Source organism: Theropithecus gelada, chromosome 14, assembly GCF_003255815.1.
Source record: "Theropithecus gelada isolate Dixy chromosome 14, Tgel_1.0, whole genome shotgun sequence".
Taxonomy (NCBI): domain Eukaryota; kingdom Metazoa; phylum Chordata; class Mammalia; order Primates; family Cercopithecidae; genus Theropithecus; species Theropithecus gelada.
This window is the reverse complement of record NC_037682.1, coordinates 81,714,727-81,733,695: the sequence shown is the minus strand read 5'-3', so window position 1 is coordinate 81,733,695 and position 18,969 is coordinate 81,714,727. Positions and strand designations below refer to the sequence as shown.

The window sequence follows — 18,969 nt, the reverse complement described above, 5'->3', positions numbered from 1 at the left end:
TTTATATTTTTATATTATAAGATATGAGCATCCATAAAATGAAAAATACGTTTATAGACATAAACAGAATACTGGATCACTTGAAACAGCAATCAATTATAAATGACCTAAGATAGCCCATTATATTTTGGAGATTAATAGAACCATACAGATGAGGAATTTGAAAAAGGAAGGGTAACATACCAAATGATACACTGTATGTCTTCATTTCCTGTGGATGTTTCATAGAAATATTGTAGATTTTGTCAGCATACTTTCTTAAAACTATAGCATAATCTCGACAATCAAAAGGGAGCACTACGGAATTGGCTAGTTCAAACACCATCCCTCCTCGAACCTGGGCCACAGTGAGGTGATATTTAAACATTGGATCATAAAACTTTTCCACCAACTCAAATGTTTCATAGACACTGTGATACAGTGGATAGCTGCTGAATTTGTTTGTTTCCTACGGAAAAAATAACAAAACATATCACTTATAGGATAGCTTACAATAAAATGATTAGCACCAATATTTACTATTAGTATTAGTAAGATTGGTCAGTGATGGATCAAGGAAAGTACTTAAGCATCTCAATAAGTTACTTCCTAAACAGCTAATATTATGATACGTAAACACACTCCAAGTTTGTACCAACTAAAATATGTGTATATGATATAACAAATATTATTTTAAAAATATTTCAAAGGGACCAAACAGGTTTGTCTCTAAGAATGCAGAAGATTGCATTCTTAGATTCATGTTTTAAGAATCTGAAAAAACAAGACAAGACAATCTTGCATTTGGGTAAAAATAAGACAGAATTGTTAAAGGCAAGTAAATAAGTATTACACAATATTATATAGGAGAAGACACTAAATTGTTTAATCACTAAAATTCCTTGGATAAATGATTGTCTGACAAACAGTGTGCTGAAGGCTGGAGAGTCTGAGTGGTGAGGGGTGCAGTAGTGGATCTAAAGTCTCACTAAGGAGAGAGAAGGGAGGCCCAGACAGGTGTCAGGAAAACCAAAAGTATAAGTAGAAGGAAGGACTTTTCAAACTGTGAATTGCTAGTTTATCACTTTTGACCATTAAGATGCTTATTTTTTATTATTAACATAAAAGGACATTTTATGTACTGATGTGTTGAAGAGACTGGGATTCTGGAATTTCCCTGCCAGGGTTTGAATCTAGGCTTCAGGACTTACTACCAAAAACTTTAGGTGGTCATTTGATTTTATTTGTTGTAATTTTTTTCATAGTAAAATGTAGACAATATTAATATTTATCCTCACTATCAGCTCCCATATAACTCTGCCTAACTTCCTACCTCACAGACAGGAGATTGAAGATTTTCCATCTGGGAAGAATAGCCTGTGAGGAAACACTTACAGAAACTTAATGTCAACTCTAAATCGCCAAATGTCTTTTCTGTATTTGGAATTGAGCTAAATCTCTTATTATTGCAATATTCTTATTGGAACAGTTTTGAATGAACTCTTCCTTACCATTTTTATAAGTGTGAGAATGATTTTTCTTTATAGCATAAAATTTAAAAATGAAGATGTATCAGGATTAAAATATTACTTATAAACATGGATGTATCATAAAAGCTGACAAAGGTTTCATCTGATGAACAGAAATCAGAGATGGTATGAATATGAAATGGAAATAAGAAACAACTGTTTTTAATTATAAACCAGTGTTCTTATAAAACTACTTGACATTTTATAAACTATGTACCCATTTTACTTTGAAGAAAATGAAAACCATATGTGTGTATGTGTGTGTGTGTGTATATATATATATATATATATATATAAAATCTACAACAGAAGAAAAGGAATCATGACTTTTACACGTTCAAAGTGTATTATACTGATATGGTTTGGCTCTGTGTCCCTACCCAAATCTCACCTTGAATTATGATAATCCCCACGTGTCATGGGAGAGACCTGGTGGGAGGTAACTGAATCATGCGGGACACGTTTTCCTGCCCTGCTCTCCTGACAGTGAATAAGTCTCATGCGATCTAATGGTTTTATAAAGGGAAGTTCCCCTGCACCTGCTCTCTTGTGTGCTGCCATGTAACATGTAACTTTGCTCCTCATTCGCCTTCAGCCAAGATTGTGAGGCCTCCCCAGCCATATGAAACTGTGAGTCAATTAAACATATTTCCCTTGTAAATGACCCAGTCTTGGGTATGTCTTTATTAGGAGCAGGAGAACAGACTAATATATATAGTCTGTTCTTTATTAAACAAATTTTTCATTTGTTTAATGATGTTGTTTGTTTAATAATTAGAGATATAGTAAGAGATGGAAATTCAAATACAGTGATTAATTTTGAATGATAATGGGGAGATACTGATTAATTTTGAATAAGGAGGAGGGTGAAATCAAAGACAATTCCTACATTTTCAACTTAAATGACTGAGTGAATGCAGTGCCACCAAATGAAACAGAAAATATGTTTAAGGGAGTAAATGGAAGTTCACATTTGCAGACATGAGTACTGATACCAACTGACACTTGAATTTAGGGTAGGAATACCAGATACAGGAGTTACCCTATGTAGTAGCGATACTGTCAACCATTGAGACTTCTCTCTGCTTTCAACTAACGTTTGAGTCACTTTTTGGAGTCAGAATTATTTGTTTAGTTAAAATATATTCATAAATAATCTTGAATAATTTAGATTCACTTACCCAATTTTTAGTATACCGTGCTCTGCCTGAGGCAATTCCAAGTCGTTGGAAGAACACCTCAAAATCATTTCCAGATCCCAATTTGCTTATCCTTTTAGAGATAAAACACCAGAATTATTTCAAAGTAATTTGTTCATTAAGTACAGATTACATGTTCATTAAACTAAACTCCATTCTATTATAAATGTAATTTTAAACATACAGATTTAGACATGCAGCAAAAACATGAAAAGAATGTTAATTTTCATCAAAAAATATCTCCTTCTATGAGACTATTTTGTGTAGGAATGACTATTTTATGTCACATTTTGTTAAAGGTTTCTGAAGCTGGAAAATGTTTTCCTTAAGATTATTTCATTCCATTTATCATCTTTATCTGTTGTACATAATAGAGTGAAAAGCAAATACTTTTCAGATAATTTGGACATAAATTTTGTCCTTTATAATATAAATGATTTGTGCTGTTGACATCGATAAACTCAGAGTACTGAGATATTTATTCTTCTTCCCTTGCTTATGAAGATACAACCAATGTTGAAGTGATGCTTGCATTTTTATTACAGTAAGAAAAATATTTGTTAACTATACGATATTCAGAAAAAGAATAATTACAAGGTGATGAGGTGACAGAAAAAAATGAGAATTACTTTTCACCATTATCTCTATCAGGGGTTGAGCATCCCTTATCCAAAAATCCAAAATCTGTATCAAAATACCTCATGCACCCCAAAAATAAATACACCTACTACATACTCACAAAAATTAAAGATAAGAAAATTTTTTAAAATGCTGCAAAATCCAAAAGTTTTTAAGCACCTACATGACACTGAAAGGAAATGCTAACTGAAGCATTTCAGATTACGAATTTTCAGATTAGGGATGTTCAACCAGTAGGTATAATGCAAATATTCCAAAATCTTTAAAAAAATCCAAAGTCCAAAATACTTCTCATCCCACACATTTCATATAAAAAATGACCAAACTATATAATCTGTTGAAATGTTCCATATGTATATATTACATATTCTAAAGAGAAATCACGTTTTGATGTCCTGCACATTTAACTACAAAACACACAGTAATATTTTATTCGTGAACCAAAGGAATGCTTTTCCTTTATCAGATTTTAGACCATTTTTAAAGTTAATTTTTTCACTTAATAATTGAAAGAAAATACGCTTTCATTTTCAAAACAATCCCACACTGAATTCAGTGGAAATTTCATTCATTTGTTTACCTGGGCATGCCACTTATCTCGGGGGAAGGACTTTTTTTAGTCCAACTTTCATAAAGAGATTTGCCTTCAAAGCCTTCATCAGGGCTTTCCAGCTACACAAATTAAAAGAAAAAAGGGAATACTTATAAATCAGATATTTTAAAAACTAGATGTCCATTAACCAGAAGTGAATAAGCCAGAATTCAGCAAAAACAAGGGATGCTATCCATACATTAGCAGTCATCAAGAATTGTAAGTTTCTGAGAAATGGGAAAATACTCATGTTATTATATATAGGTGAACTATATTATAAAAATAAATGTATGAAGTGCATAACATAAACATGCTACACCAAAGTCATACCAAGCCACTGTCTTTAGACGAATGGCATAGTGTATGATCTTTTTGTCTATTTCTTTGAATCAAAAGATACTACAATCAAAACAATTTATCCTCTCACAACAAAGAAAATAAAAAGAAGCAAGCTGGTTAAGGGAAAGTATTCAATTTAATATTGTTTCCTGCCAGTAGAGTTGCCAAAGTTATTCAACAATATATAATAAACTGCAATGTCTGTTCTTGTACCAGTGCCATAGTGTTTTGGTTACTGTAGCCTCATAGTATAGTTTGATTGAGTTTATTGAGATAATCATGTGGTTTTTGTTTCTAGTTCTGCCTATGTGATTAATCACATTTATTGATTTGCATATGTTGAATCAACCTTGCATCCCTGGGATGAAACCTACTTGATTGTGGTGGATAAGCTTTTTAATGTGCTGCTGGATTCAGTTTGCCAGTATTTTGTTGAGGATTTTTGCATCAGTGTTCATCAAAGATATTGGCCTCAATTTTTTTTGTTGTTTTTGTATGTGCCAAGTTTTGGTTTTGGGATGATGCTGGTCTCATAGAATTAGTTAGGGAGGAGTCTCTCCTCCTAATTATTTTGAAATAGTTTCAATAGAAATAGTACCAGCCGTTCTTTGTACCTCTGGTAGAATTCAGCTGTGAATCCATTTGGTCCTCGGCTTTTTTTGGTTGGAAGGCTATTTATTACTGCCTCAGTTTCAGAACTCACGATTGGTTTGTTGAGGGATTCAATTTCTTTCTGGTTCAGCCTTGGGAAGGTGTATGTGTCCAGAAATTTATCCCTTTTTTTCTTTTTCTTCTTCTTTTTTTTGTTTTTGAGACGGAGTCTTGCACTGTCGCCTGGGCTATAGTGCAATGGCGCCATCTTGGCTCATTGAAACCTCTGCCTCCCGGGTTCACCCAAGTCTCCTGCCTCAGCCTCCCTACCAGCTGGGATTACAGGTACCTACCACCACACTCAGCTAATTTCTATTTCTTCTAGATTTTTTAGTTTATGTGCATAGAGGTGTTTATAACATTCTCTGATGTTTGTATTTCTGTGGGGTCAGTGGGAATATTCCCCCTTATCATTTCTGAGTGTGTTTATTTGAATCTTATCTCTTTTCTTCTTTATTAGTCTAGCTATCACTCTATTTTATTAATTTTTTCTCAAAAAATCAGCTCCTGGATTCATTAATATTTTGAAGGGTTTTTCATGTCTTTACTACCTTCAGTTCAGCTGTGATCTTGGTTATTTCTTGTCTTCTGCTAGCTTTGGGGTTTGTTTGCTTTTGTTCTCTAGTACACTTAGTTTTGATATTAGGTTGTTAACTTGAGATCTTTCTAACTTTTTTTTTTTTTTTTTGAGACGGAGTCTTGCTCTGTTGCCCAGGCTGGAGTGCAGTGGCATGATCTTAGCTCACTGCAACCTCCACCTCCCAGGTTCAAATGATTCTCCTGCCTTAGCCTCCCGAGTAGCTGGGACTACAGGCACGTGCCACCACACCACATTTGGCTAGTTTTTTGTATTTTTAGTAGAGAGGAGGTTTCACCATGTTAGTCGGGATGATCTTGATCTCCTGACCTTGTGATCCGCCCTCCTCGGTCTCCCAAAGTGCTGGGATTACAGGCATGAGCCACCGCGCCTGACCAGATACTTCTAACTTTTAATGTGGTCATCTAGTGCTATACATTTCCCTTTTAATTCTGCCTTAGCTGTGTCCCAGAAATTCTGGTATGTCATATCTTTGTTCTCATTAGTTTCAAAGAACTTCTTGATTCCTGCTTTTATCTCATTATATACCCACAAGTCATTCAGGAGCAGGTTATCCAATTTCCATAGAATTGCATAGTTTTGAATGAATTTCTTACTCTTGATTTTGAATTTGCATGGCGGTACAAGAGATGTTTTTAATTTCCATTCTTTTGCTTTTGCTGAGGAGTGTTTTACTTCCAATTATGTGATCAATTTTAGAGTAAGTGCCATGGGCTGATGAGAAGAATGTATATTCTGTTGTTTCTGGGTGGAGAACTTTGTAGATATCTATCAGGTCCATTTGATCAAGTACTCAGTTCTGGTCCTGAATATCTTTGTTAATTTTATGTCTTGAAAATTAATTACTATTTTCAGTAGGCCATTAATGTCTACCACTATTATCGTGTGGGAGTCTAAGTTTCTTTGAAGGTCTCTAAGAACTTGCCTTATGAATCTAGGTGCTCCTGTGTTATGTGCATATATATTTAGGACAGTTAGCTCTTCTTGTTGAATTGAAGCCTTTACCATTATGTAATGCCCTTCTTTGTCCTTTTTCATCTTTGTTGGTTTAAAGTCTGTTTTGTCGGAAACTAAAATTGCAACCCCTGCATTTTTCTGTTTTCTATTTGCTTGGTAGATTTTCCTTCATCTATTTATTTTGATCTATGTGTGTCATTGCATGTGAGATGGGTCTCTTGAAGACAGGATACCAATAGGTCCTGGTTCTTTATCCAGCTTGCCACTCTGTGCCTTTTAACTGGTGTATTTAGCCCATTTACATATAAGATTAGCATTGATATGTTTGGATTCGAACCTGTCATCATGATGTTAGCTGGTTATTTTGCAGACTTATGTGATTGCTTTATAGTCTCACTGGTCTGTGTACTTCGGTGTGTTTTTGTTGTGACTGGCAACAGTCTTTCCTTTCCATATTTAGTGCTTCTGTCAAGAACTCCTGTAAGACAGGTCTGGTGGTAACAAATCCCCTCAGCATTTGCTTTTCTTAAAAGAATCTTATTTCTCCTCTACTTATAAAGCTTAATGTGGTCGGATATGAATTTTTGGATTGGAATTTCTTTTTTCTAAGAATGTTGAACATTGGCCCCCAATCTCTTCTGGCTTGTAGGGTTTCAGCTGAGAGGTCCACTGTTAGTCTGATGGGCTTCCCTTTGTAGGTGACCTGACCTTTCCCTCCGGCTGCCTTTAACATTTTTTCTTTCATTTTGTCCTTGGAGAATCTGATGATTGTGTGTCTTGGGGATGATCTTCTCAAGGAGTATCTTACTGACGTTCTCTGCATTTCCTGAATTTGAGTGTTGGCCTGTCTAGCTATGTTGGGAAAGTTCTCATGGATTATGTCCTGAAATATGTTTTCCAAGCTGGTTCCATTCTTCCCATCTCTTTCATTTACACCAATCAGTCACAGATTCGGTCTCTTTACATAATCATACATTCCTTGGAAGTTTTGTTCATTGCTTTTTCTCTATTCTTGCCTGCCTGTATTATTTCAGAAAAACAGTCTTCAAGCTCTAAGATTCTTTCCTTCACTTGGTCTACACTGCTATTAATACTTGTGATTGCATTGTGAAGTTGCTGTAGTGTGTTTTTCAGCTCTATTCTTTTCTATACTGGCTTTTTTTTTACTGTCAGTTCCTGCAATATTTTAACATGAATTTTAACTTCCTCGAATTGGGTTATAACACACTCCTTTAGCTCAGTAAACTTTGTTCCTATCCATATTCTGAATTCTATTTCTGTCATTTCAGGCACCTCAACCTGGTTCTGAACCCTTGCTGGAGAAGTGATGCAGTCATTTGTAGGAAAGAGGGCACTCTGGCCTTTTGAGTTTTCAGTGTTCTTGGACTGATGATCCTTTCTCATCTCTGTGGGCTCATCTGCCTTCAATCTTTGAGGCTGGTGACCTTTGGATGGAGCTTTTTCTTTTCTTTTCTCTTTTAAACAGTCTAGCCACTTTTCTGCAGGGCTGCTGTGTTGTGCTGGGGGTTTGACTCCAATCCCTAGTTGCCTTAGATTTTACAGTACCTGAAGAATCATCAGTGAAGGCTGTGAAACAGCAAAGAATGCAGCCTGCTTCTTACTCTGGGACCTCCATCCCAGGGAGTCATAGACATGTTGCTGGCCTGAACAGACCTGTAGGAGGCTGCTGGAGACCCCATTGGGAGGTCTTACCCAGACAGGAGGAAAAGGATCAGGGACCCAGTTAAAAAAGTAGTCTAGCCACGTTTTTGTAGAGCAACTATGCTGTGGTGGGGGTCCACTTCAGCCCTTGGTTGTCTTGGACACTCTGAAGTCTGAAACCTGGAATGGCTAAGTCACCCAAATAGCAAAGATGGTGGTCTGCTCCTCCTGGGAGCTCCATCCCAGGCTGTCCTAAAACCTCTCTCAGCCAGAGAACACCAGCAGCGGTAGCCAGAAACCCTGGTTGGGAGGCTCCACCCGTTGATGAGGAATGCAGTTGGGGACCTGCTTTATAAAGCAGTCTGGCCACATTTTTGTGGGGCCTCTGTGCTGTGCTGGGGTACTGCTTCCACCCCTAGTCATCTTGGGCTCTCCAAACCCTAATAGTTGGAATGGTTAAGCCACCCAAACAGCAAAGATGGCAGCCCACCCCTCTATCCCTACTCCCCGCTCCCCCTACCACCCAAGAGCTCTTTCCCAGGTAGACACAACACTGCTACCAGTGGCTGGCTGGAAATCCAAGCCCATGGGTCTTATGTTGTGAGATGCTGTAGAAGTGGGGCCTGCAGACCACTGTGGCTCAGGCCCCTGAATTCAGCCTCTTTTTTATGGGTATGTATGAGTGTCTAACCTCCTGCTTTGCTGGAGTTGCAGCTACTTTTGCCATGAAGCCTGGAAAGCTGGAGTATCTAAAGCTCCTGTGTCTCCATGCATGCCTGAGTGGCTGTTCTGCTAAGACTCCATGCAGCTGTGTGTCAGACTGAAGGCCCTGGTCGGGTGGGTTCACAAGGGTATCTGCTGACCTAAGGGCTGCAAAGATCCATGGAAAAAGCATGGTTTCTTGGGGTTGCACATTCACTCATCATTTTCCTGGATGGGGGAGGTTCCCTTGACTCTGTGTCATTTCCAGGTGGGCTGTTGTCCTGCCTTGCTTTTCTCCATTCTCCTTTGGTTGGGTTGTTTCCTTGATTAGTCCCAGTGAGAGTACCTGTTCGTTTCAGTAGAAGGTGCTGTATTTACTTGCCCCTTCCCTTTCTCTTTGTGAGAGCCACACACCATAGCTGCTTCTAGTCAGTCATCTTGGTCACTCCTCCATTCCATTCTTTTGAAACCAAAGCTTAATGGCATTTAAATTTTATTTATAATGTCTATCTGAAAAAAATGTAATTGTGGTCTCATCTAGCCTCTGTTCCTGGAAGCCAGCACCTGGTATTCTTATGATTATTCTTTCTCAATCAATTAGAACATTTAATGATTCCTGTGTCCTGAATTAATTGGTATCACTATACTGAAGAGTATGAACAAGTTTTTAAATTAAGGAGTTGAGCCATAGGACCAAGTCTTGGTTCGGCTACTGTACAAGTTATGTGTGACTTTGGTGGCCAGTGTTCTTTGAGCTCAGTTTCACTGTTTTAAGAATGGAGATGGTAGACATGATGCTACTCATGGGCTACCTCACAGTGGTGTGGTGAGAAATGAAGCAATCTGTATAAACAGTTTACTAGATGTGATGGTCTGTGGAGATGGGATGTCATATTTGTTATATGAAAAGAAGACAAGAAGTTATAAAACAACACCAATGTTTAACAGAATAATACCTCAAGAAAACATCACTCGTAGAACTTATATACCTCTTTTGTTAGGTTGTATACCAAGCTGTACATCAGTGGTGTACAATCAACTCTCAGAGTGTAGTTTCCTGAAAAATAAGAAAAGAATAGATTTTAAAATTTAATTTCTTTCTGTTATTATTTTCTTCAAAGACCACTGCTAACTTCCTAGCAAGAATGTTGTTTTAAAACCCGATTTCAACTATAACTCTCCAATGGCTTCCCATCTAACTCTGTAAATTCCATCATCCTCACCAAAGCCCACAGTGCCATACATGAAACCCCAGGTCACCTCTCGAAATCTGCATTTTACATTCTGCCCAAGAATACTCCCTCAGCATCTTTGCACACACTGTCCTTTCAGCCTGGAACAGTATTCTGCATTATATCTGCATGACTTACTCCTCCTCTGGTCTAATGTCATGTTTTTCTGAGAGATTTCCCCTATCACCCTACCTAAAATAGCACTCTCTTACCCCCTAATTTTAGCCACTCTCTCTTTTAACCTTGGCTCATGCTTCTCCATATTACTCATCTATTTAACATAAAACATATTAAGTACTTGTCTTTTTTTTATTGGCCCTCCAACTAGACGATAAGTCCCCTGGGAGAAGGTACACTCTTTTGTTTGCTGCCATACTCCAGTGCTTAGAACAATCCTAGAATTTAGCATTTGTCCAATCAATATTTGTTGGGACAATGAATTTGTGAACCAGGTGCTCTTCTTAGAGTTTCAGTCCCCATTCCTCAGGAGGTCAAGGGCTGGTGGTTGTGACAATCAAGTGAAGCACCCAGGAGAGGTGTTCTTGGGAAGCCAAGATAGCACAGGGACGGGGTGCAACTCAGGAGGAGTTTTGGGGGAGGGAAGTCAAGACAACTTCACAAACTTGGAGAGGGGACTCTTGAACTAGGTTTTCTAGAACCGGGACACAGTTGGGGGTGGGGGCGGGGGGAATGGTATTTGCAGCTAAGGGCATAGCCTGTGCAAATGCCCAGAAATGTAAAAGCACATGAAACACTCAGAGGATGGCAACTCGCTTTTATCCCAAAGCCTAAGATCCATGCTTGAGAACAGTAAAAGTTGAGGCTTTTAAAATAGTGACACCTCAGCAGACTTGTTTATGGAACTTAAAAATTTGATATTAGAATTCTAAAATTCATCTGGAAGAATAAATATCTACAAACAGCCAATGTAATTTTTAAAACAGAAGTGCTTATAAGAGTGGAAATGGGGAGGAGAATAGTTTGGCAACATTTATAACAATTTAAATGCACATATCCTAGAACCAAATAAATATACTTGTAGCTCTCTACCCTCTCCTCACATCATACAGAAAAAACATGCAAATAAAAGAATATTAACTACAACAAACTGAAACAATCTGTCCAGCAGCTAGAGAATTGATACAGAATTTGTCCTATTGAATACAATGTAGATTTTTCTTGTCTGGTGGTAGTGTTTGTTTTTTAAGCAAAACAGAGATATGTGCTGATATGGAAAGCTTTTCATAATGTGTTGCTGAATGAAAAAGGCAAGTTGTAGAACCATTTAGCTGTAATATGATACCAAATACCTGTATAAGGTGGTGAGAGACAAAAGAGTGTAGTGGTTAGAAGGGTAAAGTTGGAACAGACCAGTCTGATTTGAGTCTAAGCTCAACCCTTCACTAGCTGTGTGACTTTGGGAAAGTTACTTAACCTCTCTGACTGTCAGTTTCTTCTTTTATACAAAAGAGATAATAAAAGCATTTACCTACTTATCTCAGAGGGTTATGGTGAGTACTGAATAATTTTTTTACATGTAAAGCACCTGAGATAGCACCCACTACACTCTTGGTGCTTTGTGGAGCTAAATTCTATATATTAATGCCAACATGATGGAAATGCCCAAAACTGAGTACAGTAGTACCTTTGGAGAGAGGACTAAGTTTGAGAGTAGTTTGCATTGGGGAGTTTTGCTTTATTTGTAAATTTTACATTTTAACATTAGAAATTTCAGAATATATGATTATTGGTATTATTTGAGAAAGAAACATTAATACAATGTAAAAATATAAAACAAACTGAGATGAATGGTGTCCCAATCATATAGTACCTGCTGTCCTTTGTTCTCGATTTTGAAAATTATAGAGACACAATGAAGTAATTTCAAGCCAGGGATGACATAAGTAGCAAAGCTTAATGAGTTTTTAAAATACATTAAAATATCAAATCTTAAAAAGCTATGGCCAAGTATGGTGCCACACACCTGTTGTCCCAGCTACTTGGGAGGCGGGAGGATCAATTGAGTTCAGGAGTTTGAAACCACTCTGGGCAATACTACAAGATCTCACTTCAAAACAAGAACAAAAAAGAAAAAAAAAAAAAAACCAGAAAAAACTATCAATAAAGAGAATGTTATTCTACATTTCAAGAAAATATATTTGGAGTATTAATTCTTGGTGGGCAAATATATATGTATATTTGACCTTATTATGTGTTTTAAGTAGGTATAATGATATTAATCAAAGTTAACATTTTTTGATGTTTACTCTGTGCAAGACACAGGTCTGGGAGATTTGCAAATGAATTTTTTTTTTTTTTTGCCCTTACAGGAGCCTTTGAGATTGGGGCTCTTAGAAGTTATATTTAGAAGTGAGAAAACTGAGGCACAAAAAGTAAGTAGCTTGGTTCACACAAATAGGAAGTTGCATGGCCAGGAATGAATCCAGGCATCTGACGCCAAAGGTCAGGCTCTTAGCCACTACCCTAAGAGAAGGAGAAAAGAATAACTATATGCACTGTGTAAGCTAACTTTCAGAACAATGTAGCTCAGAGACATTGACAAAGAAGAAAATGAAGGTTGGGAGCTGTGTCTCAGACCCGTAATCCTAGCATTTTGGGAGACCAACATGGTTAGATAGCTTGAGCCCAGGAGTTTGAGGCCAACCTGGATAATATGGTGAAACCTCATCTCCAATAAAAATACAAAGATTACCTGTTGTTTCCTGACTTTTTAATGATTGCCATTCTAACAGGTGTGAGATGGTATCTCACTGTGGTTTTGATTTGCATTTCTCTGATGGCCAGTGATGATGAGCATTTTTTCATGTGCTGTTGGCTGTATGCATGTCTTCTTTTGAGAAATGTCTGTTCATATCCTTTGCCCACTTTCTGATGGGGTTGCTTGTTTTTTTCTTGTAAATTTGATTGAGTTCTTTATAGATTCTGGATATTAGCCCTTTGTCAGATGAGTAGATTGCAAACATTTTCTCCCATTCTGTAGGTTGCCTGTTCACTCTGATGGTAGTTTCTTTTTCTGTGCAGAAGCTCTTTAGTTTAATTAGATCCCATTTGTCAATTTTGGCTTTTGTTGCCATTGCTTTTGGTGTTTTAGACGTGAAGTCCTTGCCCATGCCTATGTCCTGAATGGTATTAGCTAGGTTTTCTTCTAGGGTTTTTAATGGTGTTAGGTGCTGGAGAGGATGTGGAGAAATAGGAACACTTTAAACTGTTGGTGGGATTGCAAACTAGTTCAACCATTATGGAAAACAGTATGGCGATTCCTCAAGGATCTAGAACTAGAAGTACCATATGACCCAGCTATCCCATTACTGGGTATATACCCAAAGGATTATAAATCACGCTGCTATAAAGACACATGCACACGTATGTTCATTGCGGCACTATTCACAATAGCAAAGACCTGGAATCAACCCAAATGTCCATCAGTGACAGACTGGATTAAGAATGTGGCACATATACACCATGGAATACTATGCAGCCATAAAAAAGGATGAGTTTGTGTCCTTTGTAGGGACATGGATGCAGCTGGAAACCATCATTCTCAGCAAACTATCACAAGAACAGAAAACCAAACACCACATGTTCTCACTCATAGGTGGGAACTGAACAATGAAATCACTTGGACTCGGGAAAGGGAACATCATACACCGGGGCCTATTATGGGGGGGAGGGGGCAGGAGGGAGGGATTGCATTGGGAGTTATACCTGATGTAAATGATGAGTTGATGGGTGCTGACGAGTTGATGGGTGCAGCACACCAACATGGCACAAATATACATATGTAACAAATCTGCACGTTGTGCACATGTACCCTAGAACTTAAAGTATAATAATAAAAATTTTAAAAAAATACAAAGATTAGCTGGACATTTGGCACTTGCCTGTAGTCCCAGCTACTAAGGAGACTGAGGTTGAAGGATCACTTGAGACTGGGAGGTCAAGACTAGTGAGCCATGATTGCTCCAGGCACTCCACCCTGGACTGCAGAGTGAGACCCTGACTCAAAACAAGCCAGCAAACAAAGAAAAAAACAAAAAAAGAGAAAGAAAATGTAAATGCCAATGTAACTCTATCAAGGTCTCATGTTCTAACTGTTGACATGGCAAATTTACTAATACACTAAAGAAAATTTCTAAAAAATCCCCCCTTCATTCATTTAGTCCTTTATTTTTTGCAACCGTGCCACAAATATTTATTTAATAAGACGTTAGGGATCCAGGAGTGAATAAGCAAGATACTGTCTATTCCTTGTTAAAGAATACAGTCTATTACTTGTAAAACAAATAATTAATAATGACAGTGATGAGTGCCACAAAGAAATGTCTTCCCTGAAAAAGTAACATTTCAAAGGAAGGTCTAAGGATAAGGATTAAACAGATAAAGAGGTGTTGAAGAGCAATCTGAGTGTAGAGAATAGGAGTGCAATGGCTGGGATGTTGCATATGGTCAAGATACAGACATATTAGTGGAGCTGGATTGTAGTGACAATGGACTCTTTCATTTTCATGGAAATCAATCTGAGATTTCCTTTAGTTTGGTCCTTCGCTTATTAAAAGTATTTCCATTCTTCAAAGTCAGCCTCAAATGCCTATCCCATTTTTTCAAGCCTTTCCTGAAGTTTCCATTATTCTCTCCTCTGAACTCCCAGAGTGGTTTGATCCTACCCTTTCTAAAGTACCTGCATATAATTATAATTCAAGATTGATTTTGTATATTATCTATACTGAGTGTGCCACCACGCCCAGCTAATTTTTGCATTTGTAATAGCTATAGGGTTTTACCATGTTGGCCAGGCTGGTTTTGATATCCTGACCTGAAGTGATCCACCCACTTCAGCCTCCCAAAGTACTGCGATTACAGGTGTGAGCCACCGCACCCCACAAATGATACTTTTTTCCTACATCATTCTAAATTATAGAACCTTTAGGTCCCTGACTTAATCATTCAACAGATACTTACTAAATTCCTGCCATATATAAAAAGAAATCTGCCAGATGAAGCTAATCAAAGAATGCTGCTTTTCTGAATTAGTACTCTATACTTCAAAGCAAAAAAAAAAAAAAGTAAGAAAAGAAAACAAAAAGACAAGGAAAGGAAAGAAGAAAAGAAAAACTTGCTCACCTAGGCCTCACCCAACTCTCAACTAGGGTTCACACACTGCTTTCTGTCAGAGGTTGCAGTAGACTCCCCAACCACACGTTAATACATAGCCTTCCTTGTTAGTACATAATTTATTAACTAGACTGCTGCTCCTAGTTTAATCACATCTTTTCTTATGAGACCAACAATATTCACCTTCTATAGACGAATCAGCATTAATATAAGCCACGCCACGCTCTTGAAGGAGTCTTGAATTCTCCTATAATAAAAAGGAAAACCATAAATATAAAGTTATAACCCACTCCCCCTCCCCCACAAAATGCACATCTACATTTAACGATTTAATGTATGTAGACCTCTAATTGAGCTGATCCATATTAATGACAAATTTGACATAAGAAATTCTCATAAAAGAGCTGCTTTGAAAGAATTTGAATAAAGATTACTGGTAGGAAACAACAAGCAAAACTTGTTAAAAGCTAGTATTTAAGATGAAACTGTCCATATACTTACGGTAAGTAGAAAAGGAGTTAATTTCTTAACCATACTGTAGTTTATCCTTTAAAAAATTTTCTTAGCAAACATGAATGACCTGAGACTTTTCAGTGAAGATCTTCCTATAAACATCTCATTATTTAAGCAGAAAATCTTGTCTGGTTCATATGGAATGAAGGTATTTTAAGTTTATGAAATTTCTTTTTTTTTTTTTTTTTGAGATGGAGTCTCGCTCTGTCGCCCAGGCTGGAGTGCAGTGGCACGATCTCGGCTCACTGCAAGCTCCGCCTCCCGGGTTCATGCCATTCTCCTGCCTCAGCCTCCCAAGTAGCTGGGACTACAGGCGCCCGCCACCTCGCCCGGCTAGTTTTTTGTATTTTTTAGTAGAGACGGGGTTTCACCATGTTAATCAGGATGGTCTCGATCTCTTGACCTCGTGATCCGCCCGTCTCGGCCTCCCAAAGTGCTGGGATTACAGGCTTGAGCCACCGCGCCCGGCCAAGTTTATGAAATTTCAAATTAAATTTCATATTATGAAAAATTAGTGAACTTAAGTCATCGCCTGACCATGAAGTCAGGTTCTCCTGTAGGATGGCACCATCTCCTGGTCAATATTGATAATTGCACATTTTTAGAATAACACATAGTAAAGTTTTTTTGAGATATCAATGTGGATTCTGAGTCTCTAAAATATGTAATTTCCTAAGCATTCTAACTACAAGATAAAAAATGAAAAAAAATGCACTGTAAGTGAAAAAAAAATTTGAAAGACAGAAATCACACTATCAAAATATTTAGGTTCTTCCAGATATTGGCGTAATTCTTTCTTATAAAACTTTGACTAGGTCTACAAGAGCATCATTTACTTTTTAAAGAAAATTAAAGTTTACTGGGCTTCACATAGTATCTGGAGCATGAGAGGAGCCAATAAGTATTTACAGCATGACTGGAAATTAATGGAATAAATACTGACTTTGCATATATTTACCTTATAGCTAATGTTTCGGTTATATAAAGCCAACAATACATGCAGTTAAAATTACTTTTCAAAGGGCTTAGTAAATATTCGGTGGTGGAAATTTCTGCCTTACTTTTAACATAATTTAATATAGAGAGGGTCATTATGAATTAAGAAAGATAAATGAAAAGGATACCTTACAGCCAGGCGTGGTGGCACACGCCTGTAATTCTAGCACTTTCGGAGGCCGAGGCAGGCAGATCACTTAAGCTCAGGAGTTCAAGGCCAGCCTGGCCAACATGGCAAAACCCTGTCTTACTAAACATACAAAATTTAGCCAGGTGTGGTGGTCTGTAATCCCAGCTACTCGGGAGGCTGGGGCAGGAGAATCGCTTGAACCAGGGATGCTGAGGTTGCAGTGAACAGAAATCACGTCACTGTACTCCAGCCTGGGCAAGAGTGAGACTCCATCTCAAAAAAAGAAAAAAATGTATTTAGCTTTAGGAGATATTTTGGAAAGCGTAATAGAATCATTACAGAAATCAAACATGATACAGGAGAATTTGACTTCATGGTCAGGAAATGGAGACAATTTAACCTCATATTTTTCATAAATTTGAAATAGCTTCATTCCCTTCAAATCAGAGAAGAATCTCCATTTAAATGTCATGTTTATGGGAAGATATTCACGGAAAAGTCTGTTAGGTCGTTCATGTTTGCTAAGACAATAATTTGAAGAATAAACTGCAGTATTGTTAAGAAACTGACTCGTTTTGATGTTTGGTTTCTAGCATATCTGCTTATTTACTCTCATACTCCCAGGAAATAAAGATAATTTTGACAATTGACATTAAGTGGCTCTTAAAAGTTCAAACAAAACTTAGTTCTTTAGCAACAGAGATTTTTATTGCTGATTTTTGAACAAGAATATGTTGCTTCAGGTTTTGGGGAAAAAAAATCTTTGAATATTTTCTTATTATATTCATTTCATAGTTTTACGTGCTTGGCAAATAAGTCTTGGCTAATTTATTTTATAAAAATTTATATTATAGCAAATTATCAACTAACCTCTGCCCATTCAGTAGAACCAAGAAGACCAAATTCTTCTGCATCCCAGCTTGCAAACAAAATTGTTCTTCTAGGTCTCCACCCTAAAATATATGTGTATATATATATGCTAGAAAAAAATTCATAATGTACCCAGGATACTACCAAGCCCAGATGGAAAAAAACAAAACAAAACAAAACAAAACAAAAAAGCAGTCGTTGATTATTTGGGAAGGGCAAATTGTGGTAAAAATCTTTACTTACGTAGTTTTCTTTTGTAAGATTTTAAAATGTTGTCAATACAAAATAGTACAATTACATAGAAAAGGGGGGAAATGTGACAGTAAAGATCTTGCAAGATCATAAAACAATCTAATAGGTTTATAATAATTGGCTATGCATAGGAAGTCATTGGTGGTCTGCAACTGCCTAGAACAAAGAAAGAAATTTCTAGATGTGTTCGGTCTTCTGAAAGCAGATATAACTGAAAGAAAATCCTTTGAAACTCTTTCCTATTGTTCTGACATCAAATAAACAATTGTTCAATATCAGCTGGTCGTATGATTTCACTCCATTCTCTGCCAGAATTAATCAATAAGGGCTCAGTTAGCAACAGCAATGTTTGCTGTTGCTGAAAACCACATAATTCAATAGAGGGGTGATGTGTCTTGGAGGTTATAAACACTGACCTTGGAGTTAAGGCAAGATCTTGTTTCAAACCCTGGTTCTCTCACTAGCAGCACGACTAAGGGAAAGTTATTCAAACCTATTAAACTTCCACTTCTTCATCTGTATACCAGGAACAAGAGAGTAAAGATGAAGACACCACTTGATTGTGGGAGGATTAAATGGAATAATGTTTAGAAAGCACTCAGTAGGTGCCCCAAAAATTATGAGTACTCATCATCTTAGTAAATATTCATGTGTGCTTAAGAATGTATATACTATAGCTGTTGACTCCAGTCTTTTGTTTTTGTCAATAGTATTATTCAAATTTCCTATTATTATTCATCAGCATTCCATTTCTTTCGCATATTTTATAATTGTCACAGTGATGTTTTGTATAGTTACCACAGGGATTTCCTAGCAAAATCATGAAACATTTTTGTAACAAAATTAAACACTACCTACTTCGTGAATTATGTAAATTTAGGTCTCCATTGTTTTGTTTTTTTCAAATATAAGATAGGTGTGTAGAAAAAAGAACCGAGCACCTTTACATTTTATTTTAAATAGAGACATCATGGTTTTGTGGACTGGTAGTCAGAA

General features: G+C 37.1%; 1 protein-coding gene across 5 annotated transcripts in view; it reads right to left on the bottom strand.

Moving 5' to 3' along the window:
* FOLH1B (folate hydrolase 1B) overlaps positions 1-18,969 on the bottom strand; it is a 67,132-nt gene that overhangs the window by 8,645 nt on the left and 39,518 nt on the right. For all 5 annotated transcript variants that reach the window (XM_025356042.1, XM_025356044.1, XM_025356043.1 and 2 more), the window contains 6 exons: positions 17,722-17,804; positions 15,396-15,459; positions 9,837-9,904; positions 3,927-4,018; positions 2,690-2,780; positions 184-448 (listed from right to left, as the gene is read on the bottom strand). In XM_025356042.1, the coding sequence (XP_025211827.1) occupies positions 184-448; positions 2,690-2,780; positions 3,927-4,018; positions 9,837-9,904; positions 15,396-15,459; positions 17,722-17,804 (663 nt within the window). The remainder of the gene's footprint in view (positions 1-183; positions 449-2,689; positions 2,781-3,926; positions 4,019-9,836; positions 9,905-15,395; positions 15,460-17,721; positions 17,805-18,969) is intronic.